The 22625-nt window shown below is 28.2% G+C and overlaps 1 protein-coding gene across 1 annotated transcript; it reads left to right on the forward strand.

Annotated features, from left to right (window-relative positions):
• The first annotated feature begins 6421 nt into the window (after positions 1 to 6421).
• On the forward strand, positions 6422 to 19532 carry LOC129939273 (protein rolling stone-like). The gene is made up of 5 exons (XM_056047239.1): positions 6422 to 6748; positions 6818 to 7022; positions 7085 to 7195; positions 19000 to 19186; positions 19272 to 19532. The coding sequence occupies exons 1-5, from the start codon at positions 6536 to 6538 to the stop codon at positions 19459 to 19461; spliced, it is 906 nt and encodes a 301-aa protein (XP_055903214.1). The 5' UTR covers positions 6422 to 6535; the 3' UTR covers positions 19462 to 19532.
• Positions 19533 to 22625: the final 3093 nt, after the last annotated feature.

Consider the following 22625-nt stretch of genomic DNA (forward strand, 5'->3'; position numbering starts at 1 on the left):
CATGGGATTTTTTTTAAATTGAAATCTGATACAGTTTGTGATGTGGAAAGTGTAATAACCTTCGGTTGGTTGATTTGCAGTCTATAATGGTGTTGATTTTTATTGCTATTTAGTTTTAAGGTAACAATACAAAAATGCAAGTAAGTTTTGTGTAGAAAAGTTCTATTAAAAACAAAAAAAAATATTTTGTGTAAAAATTCTGTAAAATTACGAAATTTTTAATATTGTTTTAAATTTTAGAGTTCTGTTTGGTGCACTTTATTGAAGAACTATATATTGGCTGATCTATCAACCAATATAGAAAAGTGAAAAGAAACTTTTATATAAGACTCTAAATCTTTGTATATTTTTTATTGTAAAAGACAAATTTACAATTTGTAAAAAGTTAAATGTTTTCACCAAGTTGTATTCTTTCTTGAAGCCAAATTTTCTTGAGTCTAAAAATTACTTTTAATTATTTTTAAACCCAAAAATGCAAGAACTGATGATTTTGTCAGAATGTTTAACAAAATATTAATCTTAATTTTTTTCTGATATGAAAACAAGTTTGAAATCAATACCTTCCTTTTTTTCTCACAATACTTGAGTCAAAAACTTATTTTTACTGGTTCATTGTTATTTTTGAAGGTTTTTGTTTTTATTAAAAGAAAGCTGTTGATTGGATTTTTTTAAAAAATTAAGTATAGGTTAGCAACAGTATTTTTTAAAAAATAAAATGAGTTTGAATTCAATAATTATTTTAAGCTGAAAACCAATTTTTATGAATTTCAGCAACATTTAAAGAAAAGTTTTTATTTATTTTGATTTTTTTAAGAACACTTTTTTGTGTTAACAGCAACATTTTGCATTAAATTAAATTATTTCATCTTTTCTTGAAATATTCAAACAAAAAAACTGACTACTCAAGTCGAAATCAATTTCAAAAAAATCAAAACAATATTTTTTGAAGCATACAATTATTTTTGATTGAATATAGGTTACAAATATTATTATAATTTTGTTCAGTTTTTTGAAGTCGAGAGATATTGAAGGTCAACCAAATTTTTCCATTTTTCTTAAATTTATATTGTAAAAAAACAAACACAATTTTCTTAAATGTGCTTTACGCAGCTTTAGGTTTTATTATATGTAAAAGGCTTCTTAAGATATAACCGATAACAAAACCGTTTCCAAATGAATCCTTAAAACGTCAACAAATTTAAAAATTTTCAATTAGGAAAATTGGCTCAATAGCATTAACTTCCTATACCATAAAATACCATTTGGCTAATCAAAAACCCTTGATTTTTTATTTTCTTTCGAAAAACGTTAGAGCGTTTGTTTTAATTAACTTTTTATGCATTTATTATGCATTCATTTCGAGCATATTAATATACGTTTTGCATTTTCGACCCATTATGAGCATTTCGAAAAAAAAATGAACAAAATATTTCTGTAAAAATAATGACATTTTTTATCATCAAGCATTGTTGAAAAAGTATAAGAGTTTGTGCAAAAAGTTGTCAGTTGAAGGGTACCCTTCTCGAACAATACACACATTTTTTTTATTTTAAGAATACAAATCAAGAAAAACAAATTTAGAGAAAATTTGTAAAAACTTCTCCGATTGTTTTTTTTTACGAATGCAATACTTGTCATATAATTAGTATGGGTCGCAAGTAAAAATGTTGAGGCTATGAGCTTGATCCAAAAATTAAATTCTTGGTCGGTTTTCCTTGCTTTTGTAATGTGGAACATTTTCTTGCATTCGGCAACCCTGGTTTTTGGGTAGTGTTACATATGTCCTAAAGATTGTTGGAAACAATTTTTTATATCATTAATTTTTTCAACACTTAAGATTATTTTTTTTTTGTCTTCTAAAGCTTTGTTTCTTTTTCGGAACAACGATCTAAAAGCATCCAGAGTCGATGAACTTTGTGAATTTTCTATTTTCAAAGAACTTCCCATTATTTCGTCATAAAATGACAATTTTGCATGAATCCCTCCTTCATTGGATTAGTAATTAACTTTCGAATCGTTCAATACAAGTTGTATTGGATGGATTCAAGTCTGAAAACCACAAAATAAATGCTGGTGTGCCCCAGGGCTCTGTTCCATCCCCAACACTCTTTCTCATTTTTATTAATGATCTCCTGTCTGCAACATCTAATCCAATACATTGTTTCGCTGACGATAGTACTCTTAGCTTTTCATATTCGTTTTCAGATTCACACCCCTCTTCTTCGGATGTGGAACTGCAACGACAAAATATGATAAGCTCATTAAATTCCGACCTAAACAGCATTGTACAATGGGGAATAAGAAACCGCGTGGAATTTAATGCTTCGAAAACGCAATGCTGTCTTGTATCGTTAAAGCAAAATATACCCCCCCCTGAAATTATCCATAAATGGCACTTGCATCGAGGAAACTGAACATCTGGATATTCTTGGTATGTGTATCACCAACCACCTTTTGTGGAGGGATCACATACGCGATGTCGCCAAAAATGCCGCATGATGTTTGGGTTTTCTAAGGCGATGCAAGAAGTTTTTCTCCCCCTCTGATCTGGCTGTTATTTACAAGTCTTATATACGTCCAAAGCTTGAGTATAACTCCCATATCTGGGCTGGTGCTCCTGCAACTTACTTAAGCCTCTTGGATAGTATTGAACGTAGAACATTTAGATTGATTGGTGATATTACCATCATAAGATCATTTACGTCACTTTAACATCGTCGAAATGTTTCTTGTCTCACCCTGTTTTACCGTTATTTTAATGATTTATGCTCTAGAGAAATAGCCAGCTGCATTCCTCCCCTTAAACAGTTCAACCGTAATACTCGCGCTTCTAGGAATGCTCATCAATTTACCCTCGAGTCCATCTTCGGTCGTACTGTCAAGTATAGAGATTCGTTCTTTAGCCGTACTATGCGAATGTGGAATGCCTTACCACACTCTGTCTTTCCCAGCTATTGCAATATTCAGGAATTCAAAACCAATGTGCACCGACATCTCCTTTCAACCCCTCTCTCCCTTTCCTAGTGCTCACACTGTGTCTACATAATAAGGGTAATATATCCCCTTGAGTGTGCGCTTATTATAAAAAAAAAAAAAAAAATTTTATTAAAAACTAGAATAACATTTAAAAACTTCAAAAACTATGGAAGCAATAAACCAGGTGTTTTTATTTTTTCGTAAAATTTAAATTTTTGCAAAACTATCAATTGGATTTTTTTACAACAGTATTTGTGACAACATTAAATAAGTTTAAAGTTAATTTTTTAATATATATTTGTTTTCGAGTTATTCAACTCTAACATTGAATTTTACCAATTTTTAGTATTAGTTTCTGTAGTTTTGTTTTAAGTAAACTGTCAATTGATTTTTTCTACAAAAATGTCAACAACGTTGACAACGTTTAACTTCCGTTAGGAAGTTATTGTAATCTGTCCGATTTGTTAAATTGAAAATTTTGACATTTCTCGACGTTTTAAGGTCCCTAGATACGAAATAAAAGATATTTAGAGAGATGTCTGTGGGTGCGTGTGTTTTTTTCGTCGTTCATAGTACAAGAATTAGCAATGATATTGACTTCAAATAAATTTTGTTATACAGATGATAACGCAGAAAGATGCAGAAAGGGCTCTCAAGAAAATAACCCTAAATATCTCACGAACCAAATTGACAGTTTTTTTTTATAAAAAATAAAAACCTTAACAAAAAATTGATTTTCGCCTCAATATCTTTTCAAAACCGTGAGATATTGGCTTTAAACTACTTTTATCTTTTAAAAAATATTGTTGTCAACATTTAGTAAAATTTTGATTTCATAGAAAATATTATTTTCGATATTCAGTAGTTTTTTTCTTATAAAAGTCCAACAGTCCATTTTTTTATAAAAATAAAATTTACAAGAAATAGTACGGAATTTGGTAAAAATTGATGGTCGGTTCTTGATTTCTCTCAAATTAATTACATTAATCCAATTTGTAAAAATTTTAGAAATGCTACTAAAATTGGTAAAAATGTGTTTTCGACTAAAAATCTATTTAACAAAACTAGATTTTCAAACTAAACTATTCCTTTATAGGACAAATATTTTTGGTAATTGTAAAATTTGTAGTAAAAATAATTATTACAAATTTTTAATAATAATAATTGAACTAAGAACTTTTTAACCCAACACGAAAACCAACAAAGTTTTAAGCAAAACAAATCGACGGATAGGATGGGAAGTTATCAGTGAGGGTGGCATCCCAGGCTTTTTTTTAATTTTCTTTCGTGTATAATAAAAACAAAAAACTGATCTATATTTAATAATAATACCTCGATTAGCGTCGTTTTGTGTTTTTTCAAAGTTGCGTCGATGCTAAGTTTTAATTTTTACTGTGCGTCGTTGGATTTTCGTTGTTTTGGGTTACAGTCATACATTTTTTGTTGAATTAATAATTTTTTTTTAAAAATGGCCCTGACTTCAGATTTAAATTACACGCCATGTCATGAACACTCGGGGATTCCCTTTCTTTTCGAAGCTGTTCAGCAAACATTGGACCGGAATTCCGATAAAGCAAGTAGATTAACGACGATTGATATATGTAGTGGAATTACTTACTCGATTTTGCAATGGACTTTCAGACATACGGCCGAAGAATTCATTTGCCTTCCAAATTTTTAAATCAGACCGATTACAACTTTTAATTACAACCTATTGACACTTTAAAAGGAAATTCAAATATTCTTGCAGATTAGCTATACGTAGCATACTCGTACTTTTTTATCGTTTTAATAAAACATAATTTTCTAAATTGTTCTAAATCTTTTAAAATATTAGACGAAAAAAATTAAAACACTTTGTAATCATTGTTTTATGAAAGAAATTTTGCATTCAAACATAATGTTATTTATTGCATTTCAAATTTGTACAACTTGGATTTGATTTTTATTTGGAAGAAGTAAGGTTTTAAAAACATAAATTATGTTAGGTGCTTTTTATATAAATAGTATATAATTTATAATTGGAAAAGTTCCACTGAATGCGTCACTTCATAAAATAAACAACAAAGTCTTTTTATTGCTGTTGAGTTATTCTAATTTTATTTTGAAAATGTTTACAATGTATTTACGAAAAAAATTTAACATCAAACCCAACGTTTCTCTTTATAAATAATGCTTGACATTAGAATTGACCTTATTGCATGTTTTTTTAAAATTAAAGTTTAAGAATGTTCAAAAACGAAAAACAAACAATTTTAGAAGAAATTTTGATAAAATAAATCTAAGTACACAATTCAAACATCAATAGTATAAATTCTAAGAAGCTTAAGTTTATTGCATTTAAAGAGTTGGATATCTCGTAAAAGGGTTTCTCAATGAGGACATGACAACTTACCCAATCGAATAAACGTACGTCTCGTCGCTTCAAATAAAACAGTTTCAATTCTTGAGATCTTGGCGCAAAATATTCCGAATAATCACCGACAATTGGAGTTAACGCTCTTAAAGGTGTGGCACACGACTCCGAACTTCACTAGAACATTTTTGCATACGTTGCTCTTTCGTGTAAATTTACTTTATGATGAAAATTGTGATTTTACTGAATAAATTGACAATGACAGTTGCATGTTTAGTACAAAAAAAAGTGCGTTCACAAACACCAAACATTTTCAGCAAATATTTTTGCATGGAATTTTTATTTAAATTAGGCTCCAGCGATTTTACATAGATGATGGGCTAATATTTCGTCCAAGTCTTCCTATTCTCTTAATGTGGACATTATGAAAGAATACAGATAAATTGTCTCTAAAAATTAAGATAAAATTTCCTGAAGCAATTATTTTAAGATATTTTATGATGCTTAATGCAAACGAAATCTGAAAAACAGTGTGACACATGCAAACAGTTTTTTTCGAACTAGCTGTCAAGTTTAATTCCGTTTTCGATTTGAAGAAATAGCTACCCCTTTTTTTGCCAAAAAAAATTAACTAATAATTTAAGCAAAAACCTATCAAATGTTTCTACCCAACCCATATAAGAAGTTTTGTTCAGCGCATTAAACCATTTTAGGGCACACGCCTCCATTAGTCATTTCTGTTATCGCAACCATATTTTATGACAAAACTGTTTTGTTTTTCTTAGTTTCTTGTGCTTTGAAAACAAAAACACCCGGTGTCATAAATTCAAATTATTTGTTAGCGTCATAAAGATTCTAAGTGATTGCGAATTGTTTTACTCGCTACGCTATCAAAAGTGGTAAAAAATCATAGTGCACCTAGTTCATGAGTGAAAGAGATACCAAAGCTCTTATTTCGGATAAGAGTTTCTATGATAAAAACTTAGAAATAAATAATTAATAGCATTCATAAATTTACTGACTCATATATCATAGCACCGTAATTTTGTAGAATTCTATATAATAAGACTTCTAATATATAGTTTCAGGGCCATCACTTATCAAGACTCTGAGTGCCATAATAATTAAGACAGCTTCTGTCCGATAACAAAATACCTAACGATATGAACGGAAAGAGAGATATCGGAGCAGCGGTATACAGGTATGGAAGTGGCCGGGTGTGCCAGAAGACTGATTTCGACACCACCTGCCAATAATCTAGCTGTCATTATAAAACCAACCATTCGGTTAACCGGTATCGATACAATGAGACAGAAGGGATGTTGGCCAAATTTCAAAACCACTCTAAGCGAACAATTTCAATTGGAAAACATTCGATTGGGTCATTATCCAGTTGAGGATTTTTACAAATCACAAGTAAGTTTCTATAAACCTTTTCTTTAACTGAGTTTTGTATGTTTTTTGGAATTTTGAAAATTTAAATAGTGGCAATCAGCTGACAGATCTTTCTGGTTTCTTTTGTATCGATGGTGTGTGGCAGGATTTTACATTGCTGCTGGTATCGCTTGTGCAATAGCGCTCTTCGACAATGCACGGTTCTTCATCTATCTCACGGATTGGGGTTTTATCTTGTGTATGATTGCAACGACTTATGGAGCTGTTCTCACCACGCTGTGGCATTTTGACAGAGGTTTTTGTTTTTGTTATAATTCTTTTTGTGTAATAAAATTAAAAAATATTGTTTTTTTATAGTGGACGGAGTTGAACAAGGTTGGAGTATTAAAATATTTTGGATAATTCATTGGTCTGCCTTGGTGCTATCATGTGTAATTACTTTGATGTTCTGGACGTTATTACTGCCACGTGAGTTTAAAAATTCTTTTAAATTTGTTAGAATCATTTCAACATAAAATTATATTAGTTCAAGTAGTTGTATATCATTCAAACAGATTATCGCTTAAGGCTTAAAGAGGCAATGACTGATTTATTGCAGACCTTTTAGCCATTTAATAAATATGTAATAAGTTTTATTTATGGAGTTTTGTCTAAGCCTTATCTTTATTCTGTGACAATGACTTTGATCAATTTGTATTTACTTTGGCCTAATATAAATTGTTGTATGAATGAACCATTTAAGAGAAATAGTTGCATCAGAAAAAAGGTTTAGGACAAGGTTGAAAGAGTTAGCAAAAAATTCGAAGAAATTAAATACATTTAGTTAGTCTATTAACTGTAAAAAAAAAAGTAGGAACAAAAATCGTTGATAATAAAACCTTGAGGGGAAAATGTAAGAACACGCTTTAAGGCTTTCGTTCGACGAAATAAACCTACAGAAAAGCTTTTAGCCCAATATTTTATAGATTTTTTATAGATTTTTGAAAGACAAGTGAATCGAATATTATATGAAATAATATAAAAATTTTAGCTTTTTATTGAAGAAGATTATTATAGATTTTTAAAACCATCAAGCATTTAATTGAAAAAAGGATACTTCATAAATTAAGAGCCTCAAACAACGTGTTTTTCGAATTTTGAAAAGTTTTATCACAAACTTCTGGCGCGCTACATTCATTTTGGAGTCGGATTTAAATAAAGGCTATCAAAATACATTTAAAAAGTTCAATTTTATTGCCGGTAAGAAAATCTTGTCGTAAGTATGCAAAGGATGTCATCATCAGTTATGGTTTTTGAAGCTCAATTCAAACCGAATCACGATTGTGTATGAAATGTACGCTTTTATGGAAAATTTTAGCTACTCAAAAACTATTCAACCATAAATTTATATTTAAAAATAAATTAATATATAAATTACCTTTATGCATACATTAATATTTATAATTTACTACAAGTTTATGCTTTGTTTTCGAACACGCTATCACAAAAACCCGAAACTTTGTGGACAATCTGACTTCAGATCCAATCAAGCTTCCTTTGGAAAAGTTTGTTTGTTATATTTTGTAATTAATTGAGTGGGACAAAGGTTTTTTGATTTTTTTTCAAGAAATGATTAGATTCAATTTTGCGGCATATGAGTTTTTGTGGTTACCAAGTGTTTCTTTTTAAATGGATTTTCAAAGAAAAGAAATTTGTTTGAAATTTAAAAATACATTTTATATTCGGACAATAGTTGAAAATTGGATTTCCAACTAAATTTCTATTTATAAAGAACTTAGATATAGATTAGTATAGTTTGTTTATATTTTTATTAGGTATCAAGACACGTTTTCTTGTTAGTTTCTGTTTATCTTTTGAAAAGGTTTGTCATGATTAAGATTAAGATTCCGATAGATAATAGTCTATTAAAAAGTTTATTATTAAATTTGATTACGATATTTGAAGTCTGTAGAAATTTGTTTTTGCAAGATAGTAACAAAATGAGTGTTAATTATTGTCAATTTAAAATCTACGATTGTATAAACATAGAACTGTTATTTTGTACTTTTTTTTTGAAAACTAATGAATCGTTTTCAATAATTTTTGATCTGCACAAGGTCTTGTGCATCGACATCTTCTTATACTTTTTGTATAATATTTTTAGATTACAAATGTCAAATTTTACTTTTTTGGGATTAAACAAAATATTATTTCTATAAATTATATATTTTTTCAAAGTTCAATTTATCAAAAATTTGTAAACATTTTTAACGTAAATTAAATGTAAAATTTATGTTAAAGATTTCTAAAAAACTGCATATTTAAAATTTATTTAAAATATAAGTTTTATTCATAAATTAAATTTATATTTTTGAAAACAAACTTCTTTTACTGATAAATTTTAAAATATGAGTTCTATTTGTAAACAGATTCTGTGGATACAGAACCTAGTTTATAAGCTAAGAGCGTGCATTTTATATTTATAAGAAATTAAAACATATAAAACAAAATAATGCAAAAATTAATAAAAATTGGTTTTAGGACAAAAATATCGGAAGCACTAAAACTATTTTTATCATATGCAAAATATTTGTATCTACTTTAAGTTATTTTTGTAGGAAAATCCAGTTTACTTTTTTTACAAAAATAACAAAAACTGTTAAGAAATAGTTTTAGACAAAAGTATGTTAAACTTTTAGAAAAAATCGCTATCAGTGTGGGTCACATGCACTCATCTTATTAATTTATTGTGACTATTTTTTTGTAATAAAATAGGAAAGTATTTTACAACGTTTGGATAGTATTGGAGATTTTGGATATAATAACAACACTCAAGTCTGACAAAGTGCTACTTAAATGTTGTGATAGGTACTGACTGTCCAAAGAACGCACCACTTTCCACTATGATAATGTTATTGTAATTCTTTCTGCACATGAGTAATTTCCGTGTTGCAACTAGCACAGTTTTACCAAAAAAATATATTCTATTTAATAATTGATTGATGTTGTCATATAAATACTCTTTTAAAACTTCTTTCAGTGTCACTTTTAGGATACTAAAACCGATCTTTCATGTCGCAAGAACAATCGATGCAGAGTCAAACTTTCGGATCGTTCAATACAAGTAGTATTGGATGGATTCAAGTCTGAAAACCACAAAATAAATTCTGGTGTGCCCCAGGGCTCTGTTCTATCTCCAACACTCTTTCTCATTTTTATTAATGATCTCCTGTCTGCAACTTCTTATACAATACATTGTTTCGGTAAAGATAGTACTCTTAGCTTTTCATATTCGTTTTCAGATTCATATCCATCCATTGCAATATTCAGGAATTTAAAACCAAAGTGCATCGACACCTCCTTTCAACCACTCCCGCCCTTTCCTAGTGCTCACACTTTGTCTGCATAATAAGGGTAGTGTAATACCCTTGAGTGTCCGCTTATTATAAAAAAAAATCGGAACTTAGTTTTTTCAAAGCTGGAAAGATTATTAACGGTGTTGCGGGTAACTTTTTGAGTCTATTTTCAACAAGATGCCTTATATCCACTTTTTGTAAACAAAGTTCCCATTACGTGATTTCTCAAAAATGATTTTGGATGGTCTAACTGTGCCAAACTTTTTCTATGAGGTCATTTAAAAAGTAAAATTTATAATATCAAACCCTAAAAGCATTGATGAACTCAAAGATAACATGTGTTAAAATTTCAAAAAAAAATGATTTTTGCGTATTAATTTAACTTACGTATTATTCTTAACTGGCTTTTTAATAAACAGATACAATCTTGTTCTTGTACTTATACTTGACAAATATTTGATGGATATTAACACTATTGGAGTTATAGAAACCAAGATAATCATAAAAAAGTGGTATTAGATGTCTTTGACCTTCCTTAACTTAAGATGCGAGGGAGACACGAGATTTTATGACACTCTTAACAAAACTTTTAGGACGCCAAAATGAAGGCATAAACGTGTTTCCAGCTTTCTATATCTCATTCCAAGATTAACCCCGTGTTTCAACTTATGTAATTGCACTATTATAAAAATGAATATATTGGCACAACATTCCGTTGCGAACTAAGGCCTAGTGGCTAACAGCTCTCATCTCAACCATTCCTGATTGCGAGTAATTTTCCCAGGGATGGAAGGAACCTACAGTTTTAAGGCAAATCCTACCAACTAATGTGAGAAATCTCTTTTCTATAGCATGAATTACTCTTTTAGGATTTTGCAATTCCTCACAAGAGGCACTATCCGTGTTTAAAACTTTAGTTGCCACAGGCATAGGTTAAACAAAAGGCTGTCGGCATGACTTCCTACGCACTACCCATCACTTCACGGGTACTACAATTGCACTACTATACAAAGCGTCATATTTTGTCTAGCCTGATTTTCTAGAAATAGATACATTTTTCAGATTATGTATTTCACATTTTTATTTGTTAAAATATAATAATTTTATGGCTATTGATATTTTCTTAAAGTTTTTTTTTTCAAGATAATAAAAAAGATTTGAAGGGGTTTATCAGTAGGAATTAAATTTAATAAAGATCACTAAATTTGATTAAATTAATTAAAAAACTTACTGATGTATAAATATGTAGGTACATATATGTATATAACATAATGCCTCTACTCAAGCACTTAACATATAAATTTTCAAAATAAAAAGATACAAGATAACAATACCAAGAATTTATGTAGTACCTTATTCGAGTACATTAAATATGCAAAACTATTTTTGATATCTCAAAAATCTCAAGTAGGAAGGGAAAGGTGTTGATCGAAATCGAGTAAAATAAACAGTTTGAAGATAAGATTATATATATAGAAAATTATGCTTTATTGCTAATGATACGAGTATAACAAACACTGTAACAAAATTAATTTAAGTAGCACTTGAAGTGCAGGAAACTTAAAAACTAAAATGACCTTACTTGGAAATAAATATGATAAAGTTTAGTTTTGCAAAAGAGCTTAATTTATTTTTGGCCTTTAACACTTTCTAAAAATATCTCTTATTTTGGACTTTAGTAAAATAAAAATAGGAAGTCAAAGAGTTTTAAGGACACTTTTACTTAATCAATTAACTAATTGCTTTGTGTACCATATAATTTTTTATTGTAGCCAAAATATCACATTTCATTCTTACTTATATTACACAATTAACAGAGATTGATATACGACATCTTACTACTGCCAAATGATGAGTTTTTTTTTAATAAATAGTTTCTTACAAATTCAAATATAATTGAAGGAAAAGCTATGGTTAAAAACCTTCTATAGAACTATGCTATCCTTACACAATGTAGCTTATGCCTTTCTACACTAAAAAGATTAAAGCGCTTTCTTTCGGACTTATGATAAATTTAAAAGAAAATTGTGAAACATAATGGGATGCGCTGCATTTAGTTACAAAATGTAATAAAACCATAATTTTGGTGGGGATTTTTTTAACTCCCCATGAGGATTGTGATTTTTATTATTGTGATCGGATTAACAATTTTGAAATGTTTCGATATTTCAGGGTCCCTTTTTCAAGAACCGGTAGAAAATAAAAATTCTTTAAAAAAGTCATAAATAGTAAAAATTCGCTTTCGACTTAAATATCTAATGCACAAAAACCGATATTGAATTTAAACTTATTTCATCATATGCGTAATATTGTTGTTCACTTTCTGTTATATTTTAAGAAAACTGTTAACTAAACAAGAGGCTGGGATGCTACCCACACTGATAACTTTCCATCCCATCTGTCGATTTGTCTTGCTTAAAAGTTTGTCTATATGTACTCGTATCAATTTTTACCAAAATTGCGTACTATTTTTTGTAGATTTTATTTTTTATGAAAAAAAGGACTGTTGGATTTATATATTAAAATAACTGAATATCGAAAACAATAATTTCTGTGAAATAAAATAAGTTTGAAGCCAACATTTTTAATTTTTGAAAAGCTATTTGAGTCGAAAGTAAATTTTTACCAATTTTTATACATTTTTTTTAGGTTTTTATTTTTTGTAAAAAAACTGTCAATTCGATTTTTCTCAAAATTTCTCCCAATATTAAAAACAATATTTCGTATAAGATAAAATAAGTTTGAAGCCTAAATTGCAAGTTTTTGAATCGATATAAAATTTTTACCAACTTTGAGTAATGTTATTTTAGATTTTTATTTTTTATAAAAAAAAACTGTTAATTCGATTTTTCCCAAAATTTTATCAGATGTCAAAAATATTATTTTTCGTTGCAAAAAAATTTGTTGGAGATGAAATCATATTTTAGTCGTAAAATTTTGCAGCTGACAATTTTTTTTCTTCAGTTCTTTTGATTTATAAAAAAAACGTTGAATGGATTTTTTTTTCAAAAAATACACTTCTTTTTTGTAATTACGTTACAATATATAATATAAAATTTAATTCAAGTCTCTAGCGTTTTTCGTTCGTAAGATATTTAGTTTTAACCAAAATATTTACCTTTTTTTCAAACTGCTATGGGAAAAAAACTATCATGTAATTTTCTTGAGAGCCCTTTCTGTATTTTTCTGCTTTATTATCTGTATAACAAAATTTATTTGAAATCGATATCTCTTCTGGTTCTTGAGCTATTGACGACGAACAAAACATCGCGAACGAACGGACGTACACACGCACGCAAAGACATCTTTCTAAAAATATTTTATTTCGACTTTAGGGACCTTGAAACGTCGAGAAATGTCAAAATTTTCAATTTGACAAATCGGACCCATTACAATAACTTCCTATGGGAAGTTTAAAATAATAATAAATGGTTTTCGAATCAAGTATCTTGAGAACAAAAAAAGATTTTGACTGACACAAAGTTATTAATGTTTTGTAAAACTTTTAGAAATCTTAGTTTTGGTTGCATCCTGCCCTCTTTTAACGATATTAGAAAAATCTTGTTTGCATTTTGTTTAATAACCTTTAATACGTTTTTTTCTTGTCACAAAATGAGAACAAAGTGCAGACATAACAACCATATGTGTTATATAAAATAATTACATTTTTTTTATAGCTTTTTTAATCTTGTTGTAATGCACTGCACAGCCTTTTAAATAAACCGTGTTTAATGATTAACGGATAAAATATCATTTATTTCCAAAAACAAAGTACTGCAGTGTGAGAGAGAGTAGTAAGATTTATGATTTGCACACTTGCAAAAATTTTTCCGATATTCATGAAATAGGACATTTTTATTAGAGTTATTAAAATAAAAATAAAAAAAAAATATATATCAAACAAAAATTGAATAAAATATAAAAAATATTGTTGGGAATTTTTTTTTCTGAGTTTTGATTCAAAATTAGTTTAGATATTACTCAGAAACATTAAGGAATCGGGACCAACTTTTTCCAAAACTTCAGGTAGAGTCAAATTGCTTTAAAAATAAAGTGCACTACTGGGTCGCACGAATTTGGTCCTAAACCCAAAGACAGTTTACAAATAGTACTTATATTTTAAAATGTATAAATGCACCTTTAAAATAAGTTTGCATTCGAAAGTGCCATTCATCAACAAAAAAAAAACATAATTTATTATTTTATTTGAAAATGATTGGAGCGGTTCTTTTTAAAGTTAATTTTAATTAGCTACAATTTTTTAATTTTATTTAGAGCTGATTTATAAAAGTTGTGTACCCGTGGCATGATGGTTAGTGCGGTGGACTTGATATTAGTTTTTTCTCATAATTTTCTAATAAATACAAAATAAATAAAATCTAAATTGAAGTAAAATAGATCTTAGGGCCGAAAGGCATTAGTAGTTAGTGTTATAGTTTAACTTAGAGTGTCCGTATGGGACTATTAAGTTTGTTGTTAGTTATGGATAATTAGGCTAGTTTTATGAATTTTTGTCTAGCTTTAAGATAGGTTTAAGAATGAATTAATAAAAATTAATTTAAAAAAAAAGTGCATTGCACTGTCATGCGAGAGATCTTGGGTTCGATCCCTGCCTATGCCATCTAAAGTATTTTCACGGGTACTGCCTCTTGCGAGGAATTGACAAATTCTCCAAGAGTAATTCTTGTCATGAAAAGTGCTTTATCAAATTTGCCGTTCGGATTCGGCTTAAAACTGTATGGTTGAGAGTTGTCAGTCACTAGGCCCTAGTTCTCAGTCGGACTGTTGCGCCACCCAATTTGATTTGATTTGTTTTGATTTGTACATTTGATTTTTGTAATAAAATGATGACCCCTTTTTAAGATATCGCATTTTGAAAAAGAAAATTAATATTTTTTTTAAATACAAATTGTTAAATTTCACATTTTTGACCATATTATTAAGAGCTTGTGCAAAAGTAGAAGTCAATCGGATGGTTTGATAAGAAAATTCAAATTTTCGATTTTTGAACAGCAAATTTGTATGGTTTAGTTTAAAAACAAAAACATAAAAAACGCATAATTCAAATCAGCTTATAACTTTGCACACAAACCGACGGAATCGGGGGACCCACTTTTTTCGATTTGTCTACCATCGTAAAGTCATGTTTGATTAAAATCTCGAGTTCGAATTTTTTTATGCATGCAATACTTTCCATATATAGTTCCTAGAAAGTATTTAATGTGATCTTATAGAAAAATTATTTTGTTAGAAAAAATAGCTTTTAAAAAGCATTGTTTAAGCCACAGTACAGACTTAATGTTGTTGATTATAAGTAATGGGTACGAAATTTACCATGTAAGAATCAGCTGTTCTTTAAACATCGATTGTTAAAATTTAAAATTTGTTTTTCTTGGTAGCCTAGTTTTAATAGTCACAATGACGTTTGATTACATATAATAGAAAAATATGGATAATTTGACCCTCCAAAATCCTGATTATCACTGGTTATTAGTTTTGTTTTCAATGACACTTATGTACATACTTGACGCTTTTTAATTAATTATTATAATTAGCAATTGAAATTCTAAAATTAAATTTCATAACATGGGGATTTCTTATAATAATTTGTTTCCAACTCTGGTTTTTGAGTTATTGCAAAGTGTACTTGATTAACCTTTAATACCACACAACCCCACTCCCGTGTTTTTTTATATACAAAACTTTTTATCTTTTCGGCTGTTTATAAGATTTAAGTAGGCACACGACGTAATAACTTGATATGGACGAAATTGCTCCGATTATGTGGTAAAGAATTTGCTGTACCTTTAAACATGCTTCTTTACAGTTCCCTTGAAGTGTGAGTTACTACTCCAATTTATAAATCAGGAAATAGTATGTTTCACCCAGTTTTTAAATTATTACCATTACAAAATTTAAACATTTTTTAAAAACTTATTTACGAGAGGATAACTCTAATTCTTAAACAATTATTACTTCTCCCAATCTCAAAATAGATTTGTTTCTAAACGATCTACTAACTTGGAAAAATGATATCAATTTGATATTATCTAAACAAATTTCTCAAAAGCTTTCAACCGATTTAGTATGATACACTTATAAAAAATCTTAATAAATTTGGATACTTAAAGGGTCATACTCAATACGTTCGTATTAATAACTTTTCTCTGCCTCGATTAATGTTACCTCGGGTGTCCCGCAGGTAGTCATCTTTTTTTTCTTGCTATTTGTCAATTACACTCCTAAGCATTTTTAAATTCCAAGTATAAGTTTGGTTGACAACCAAATTGTCATATTGGCCACCCAAGTTATCTATTTACTACTTTTGCTGTCATATTGACTACCCAAAATTGACAATCGAAAATTGTTCTATTGACTATCCAGTAGTCAATTTTTAAAAATAAGGTTGTTATATTGACTATTTTGGTATTTAATGCTAGAATTTGGCCTATCGCGATATTCATATTTTCATATATTCGACATTATTTAGTGCATTGGAAGACCACCTCTCCAGAAAAAAGGAAAAGACAACTTCAACCCTTCAAATCTTCGGTCGATAAGTCTTCTTCCGAACAGCAAAGTTTTCGAAAAAATATCAATAGGGCTCTGACTAACTTGGCTGCTGACAACAAAATAATTCCACATAAACAGTTCGGGTAAAGTTTGTTGTAAAAAGTGGCAGTGTAACTTCTGTAATTACCACAACATTCTTAATTAAAAATGGTCTTCAACAGGGAGCGGTGAATTCGAGGATTCTCTTCAGCATTTAAACCAGCGATCTGATAGGTAGCCTTAAAAAGGCAATTGCGTACACCACGACGATTTCTAATACGAAAACTTTTTTTGTTGATAGTCGTTTCGTCTATACAAAATGAGCATGAAGATCTAAGAAGATTATTAAACTGATGTTCGATTAACTCCTACGTCTTAATATGGCAAAATGTCAAAGTTTTACGTTTTTTTTAAATTGTTTCAACAATTAATTTAGCATATCAAGTAAACAGATCATTTCTTCCAATAGTGGCCTTTAAAAAAACGTCGGTGTAATTTTTGATCAAAAACTAGACTTTTTAAGATTTATAGACTTTTTAGTGGCCAAAAGTAATTCAATCTTGCGAAACTTTCAGGAATTTTGTAACCCTCATACTTTATGGGTTATGATCGACCTTAGGGTATTGTTCTACAATTTGGAACCCCATGCATAAAATTCACTCTTTTATAATTGAGAAAATCGAGAAACGATTTCCAAGAGTTTTAGTGAAAAGTCTTTACTCGGGCATGGATATGTCTCCTTATGGTATTAGGCCCAATATATTTGGATGCTATGCAAGGATGCTTAAAAACCGGCGTTATCGGTGTTTTCGTCCAAAACTACATCGCCCAAATCAAAAATGTATTCATAGCGCCCAACAAAAAAATTATATAAATATTTTTTGGCAATATTACCACTCTCCCAAAATGCTTGTTTATTTTGGGCACTAATGCATTTTAAGTTTTAAATTGTATCGCCCAAACGCAAACATTAAACGAAAAAAATGTCAGATCACCGCAAAACTCGGAATGTGCGAAAGCGTTTATGAAATAAAACCAATTTTCAGCTCCCCGCAGCTGGGGCTCATCATAAGATTTGGGAAAGGTGGAAAGTTTCCACAAATGCAAAACCACCTTTGCTTACACCTAATTTTACACCTACCCCAAATCCTTTAGTGAGCTCAAAAGCAGGGAGGTTGAAGGAGAGTAGCATGCCCCCCATACATACCTCACTGTTTATACCCTTCGCAAAGACCATTAACAAACATTTTTCCAAAATAAAACAATTTGGGCGTTACGACATTGAAAGTCGTTGGTTTGGCTGATATGAAATTTTGAGCTTTGTGACGTTTTTCTTTTTGAAGGCCTTACAAGAAGAACAAATTATATTGTCAATGTGTTTTAGAGAAGCCAATGCCGTTCACGATATAATTGACTTTAGTCTCAGTAGACTTTTTAACTTAACAAAGGAAGTTATTATAATGGGTCCGATTGAAAATTTTGACATTTCTCGACGTTTCAAGGTTCCTAGAGTCAAAATAAAAGATTTTTAGAGAGATGTCCCTGCTTGCGTGTGTACGTACCGTACATACTTTCAAAAACTTGAGATTATGGCTTCAAACTTATCTTATATAAAATATTGTTTTCAACTTTTAGTAAAATCTTAAGAAAAATCTAATTGACAGTTTTTTTTACAAAATATTAAAGCCTAAAAAAAGAAAACAGCGCTAAAACTTGGTAAAAATTTAATTTCGACTCAAATAGCTTTTCAAAGATTTAAAATATTGTCTTCAAACTTTTTTTTATTTCACAGAAAATATTGTTTTCAATATTCAGTAGTTTTTTTTTTTATAAATCGTCTGTTTTTTTTATAAAAAAAATAAAATCAACAAAAAATAGTACGCATATTTGGTAAAAATTAATGTTCGGTTCTTGATATTTCTCAAATTAATTTTATTCATCCAGTTTGTAAAAATTTAAGATATGCTAGTGCTACTAATATTGGTAAAAATTTGTTTTCGACTAAAAATCTATTTGATAAAACTAGGTTTTCAAACTAAAGTATTTCTTTATATGAAAAATATTGTTTTTAAATAAATAAAATAAAAATAAAATTTTTAAGAATAGTTCAATTGACAACTTTTTTAACTTAACACGAAAACCTACAAACCTTATAAGCAAGTCAAATCGACATTCGACAGACGGGATGGGCAGTTATCAGTGTGGATTGCATCCCAGACTCTTTTTGGAAATAATTTTTTGTAAATCTAAAATACACATTGAGAAATTTAAATTAGATTTATGAAATTTTTAAGAGTATTGTTTAATTTTATATTATATCAGTTATTTATCATCGTTGACAACTAAACTAAAATTTCAAAATATTTATTCTTTTTTCTTTCACAGTCGAACCATCTTTAGGTGGAGATCCTTATAATATCCTTCAACACGCAGCTAATTCAATTGTTATGATAATGGATCATTTTGTTGTTGCGTTCCCCTCGCGCATACTTCACTTTATCTATCCTTTGGCAATTGGCATGGTGTACTTATTATTTTCATTAATTTATTATTTTGCTGGAGGAACTGGACCGTAAATTGTGTTTCTTTTTCAATTTAAAATGTAATTAGAAATGGAAATGAAGTAATTAATGTTTTTTATTTTTTTATATTTTCAGAGGAGGAGTTTCATTCATTTATCCAATTCTTGATTGGGGAGAATCTCCATTGATGGCATGTCTCTCCGTTATTGTGGCGGTAATCTGTTCCTTTATATTTGCCTTTATACTGTTTTGGCTCTATAAATTAAGGGTTTATTTGTATAAGACCTTTGCAAATGCTCAAAAACCCCACACGATACATTATTGAAAAATGTTTGTTGCTAGTTTTATTTAAGGATTTTTTTTAATAAATTTTACTTTTTACGAAAATAAGCATGAGTGAAGATTTTTTTTTTTGAATTCAAGAAGACACTAAGAAGAAGAATTTCGTTTGAAATAAAAAGATAGTTTTTTATCTTAAATTATATTATTATTTTATTTATTTTTTGTTTTTAATTTTTATTAATTCAAAATTTACTTTGGTTGTTGTTCATCTTGTTTGTTGTTTTTTTTTTCTTTAAATATTTCCTTAATTTATTTATTAAACATAATTATATATAATTCTAATTTTAATTATTTGTGTAACTTGTTCTTTGTTTTTGTTAAGACTTTGAATTTATGTTGAGCATAAAAATTGAATGCATTTTTTTGTAATACATTTATATATTTCCATATATATTTTTATATTTTTTAATTATTTTTGTTTTCTTTAACTAATTTTGATCTTTTTTATTAAATGTTCTATACATGACTATACAATCTATTTTCAATAAATATTTTTGTTTTAATTTATAATTTTTCTTAAAAACCATTTTTTTTTTGTTAATTTTTATTTTTGTTTATGAGAATTTCTATATATATATATTTTTGTTTTCATTTTAATTGAATATAAATTAAATTTATACTGCAAGATCAATTGTTTTTAGTTTTGTTACAATTTTTTTTGTTGTGTTTTAAGTATTTTTTGTTTTATGGAATCTATACAAAAATAGTTTTTTTTTTATTTTTATGGTCTTTATATAACACTTGACAATTTTTATAAATTAATTAATACACATACAATTCTTTGTTACTTTTTATATTTTTTAACTTAGAAGTGTTCCGGACGAAACTAAATCAAAGCTTTAACTTTATCATTTTTAGTCTTTAACAATTTTCCCAGGATTTGGGAAATCCTTTCCAACTTACATAATTTTAGAATAGCAGATTTAATATCTGTAAGTTTTTATTTATAGTCCAGAACACATTTTAGAACAGTTTTATTTTTTTATTTATATTGAAATTGAACGGAAACAAAATAATTATAATTGAAACTCAATTTATTTTATTTGTTTTTATTGTGATTTTTTTTTCTACATTTTTGTGTTTTCCATAATTTTATAATTACCTATTTTACTTATCTATAAAATTTGCTTAAAGCAATCCCTTTGTAAATCAAGTATTATTCTTTTTTTTGTTTATTCAATCATTCTTTGTTTTTCTGATAGCTTTTTTGAACTGACTGTCATTGTTTTAAATTTTTAAAGTAGTTGTGTTAGTTTTACATTACACAGAAGGCACCAATACTTCCATGTTATACAAAATATGCAAAACAAAAACAATGTTAAATGAGGTTTTTTAAAATGAGAAATTTAAGTTTTTAAAGATCACATTAAAGACATTTTGAAACTAATAATAGAAATTAACAATTGCATTTAAAAAACTGTTTCCCCAGTTTAAAAACACTAATGAAGAGAATTAAGCTTTTTTCTGTAGCACAGGTCAAAAAATAATTTCTCTATTAAAACACATTTTTAAAATATAACTCTCTGAATATGGAAACAAATATAATATGTTGTTTTTAAGGTTAGAGTTAAACGCAACGTAGATCTTAACAAAATACTGTACATTTTTTTACAAAGTGCAAATCTTTATGTTTTAAACACATTTTAAATCATTTTACTATTTCACTTAGTTTTTCTAATTTCTCATAAGTTATGAAGTTTCTTAGCGGCCTTCATTTGAACTATAACTGAAGTTTTGAAAAACCTTGTGTTTAAATTGGTATGTTTTTGAAAAACTTGTTTAAGAATTATTTTTGGTGTTGATTTTGAATTCGAATCTATATATTTTTTCAATATATTTCAAAAACTTCATACGAAAACTTTAATACTACCAATTCGTAATAAGAACACATTTTTCTTTTATATCGTTTAGCGTACATCTATTAAGACCCCTTTAAGCATAAAAGCTTCAACATACTTTTGAGATTAATATATGAAAGGTTAAAATTTACAAGTAATGAGGATTTTTGAAAAATAAAATAAAATAAAATACTGAACACATTTAAACAGAATGCTGAAGTAAGGGATTATAGATTTGGGAAATCAAAACGAATTTTATTAAAAACAAAACTATTTCATAGCTTCAAAAAATCTATTGAAATTTGTTGGAGCAGGTTTCGAAATTTGGCCATCAAAACTTTAGAAAAAGTACAATTTGATTGCTAGCTGCATTACCTGTTGACCGTTTAAATGTATCAAAGTTAAACATTTTATTTAAATTAAAACAGCAGTTTGTTGATATCAATTTTTGTTTGGACTTATTGTGGCAAGATATTCGCTTTGTTTTATAAGAAATAGATGTTTTTTTTTTAATTTAACGTATCTAGAAGAAAATCATAAATTTCTTAATATTTTATAAAAATAGATTAAGAGAATCCACAAATATTAAAGGGGTTGGGGTCAAAATTCTATTAAAGATGAGAAACAACTGAAAACATAATTCGCAGCTTCAAGTGTTCGATACAGTGTTTTTTTAGAAGAAAAGTTCGGTTGTTAAATACAAAGTTTTGTGGAGCAAGTCATAATTTCAAAACTCTTCTTTTCTACTTCTTTCTTTTATATGTACATACATATTTCCTAATATCTAAAAATTATGAAAGATTGCACTTGTCAACATGGTTTTATCACTGGCAATAAAATTGCACTTTCTTACAAAAATCTGAAAGTAATGTCAATCTTTTTATGCTAAAACGGGTTTCAACACAAAAAAGCCAAAAACGATAAGAAAGTAAGTTTGTTCTTGTACCTGTTTGTAGCTGTTTTCTAAACAATTTTATTATATTAAGTTTTTGAAATACATTTTAAAAAATAAAAAATAAATATGTTAAAAAAAAAACTTGAGAAAATAGTTAAAAATAAAGTTAGATTCGAAATCAGCACTTCAAATTAACTCCAAAACATATTTGTCCAAGCTATGAAAGTGATAAATTCAAGGTTTCTCAAACCTTTATATAAAGACAAATAAAGACTCGTAACTTTTGAGAATTTCCAGAAACTAAGTAAGGTACTAAAATGATTTAAATTGTCTCTAAAAGATACTCGTAAATATTTTTACTTTACAAAATCAGCATACAATTTTTTGCTAAGAAATATTTTGAAATTTAACTTA

The sequence above is a fragment of the Eupeodes corollae genome, chromosome 1 (assembly GCF_945859685.1).
Source record: "Eupeodes corollae chromosome 1, idEupCoro1.1, whole genome shotgun sequence".
NCBI classification, from domain to species: domain Eukaryota; kingdom Metazoa; phylum Arthropoda; class Insecta; order Diptera; family Syrphidae; genus Eupeodes; species Eupeodes corollae.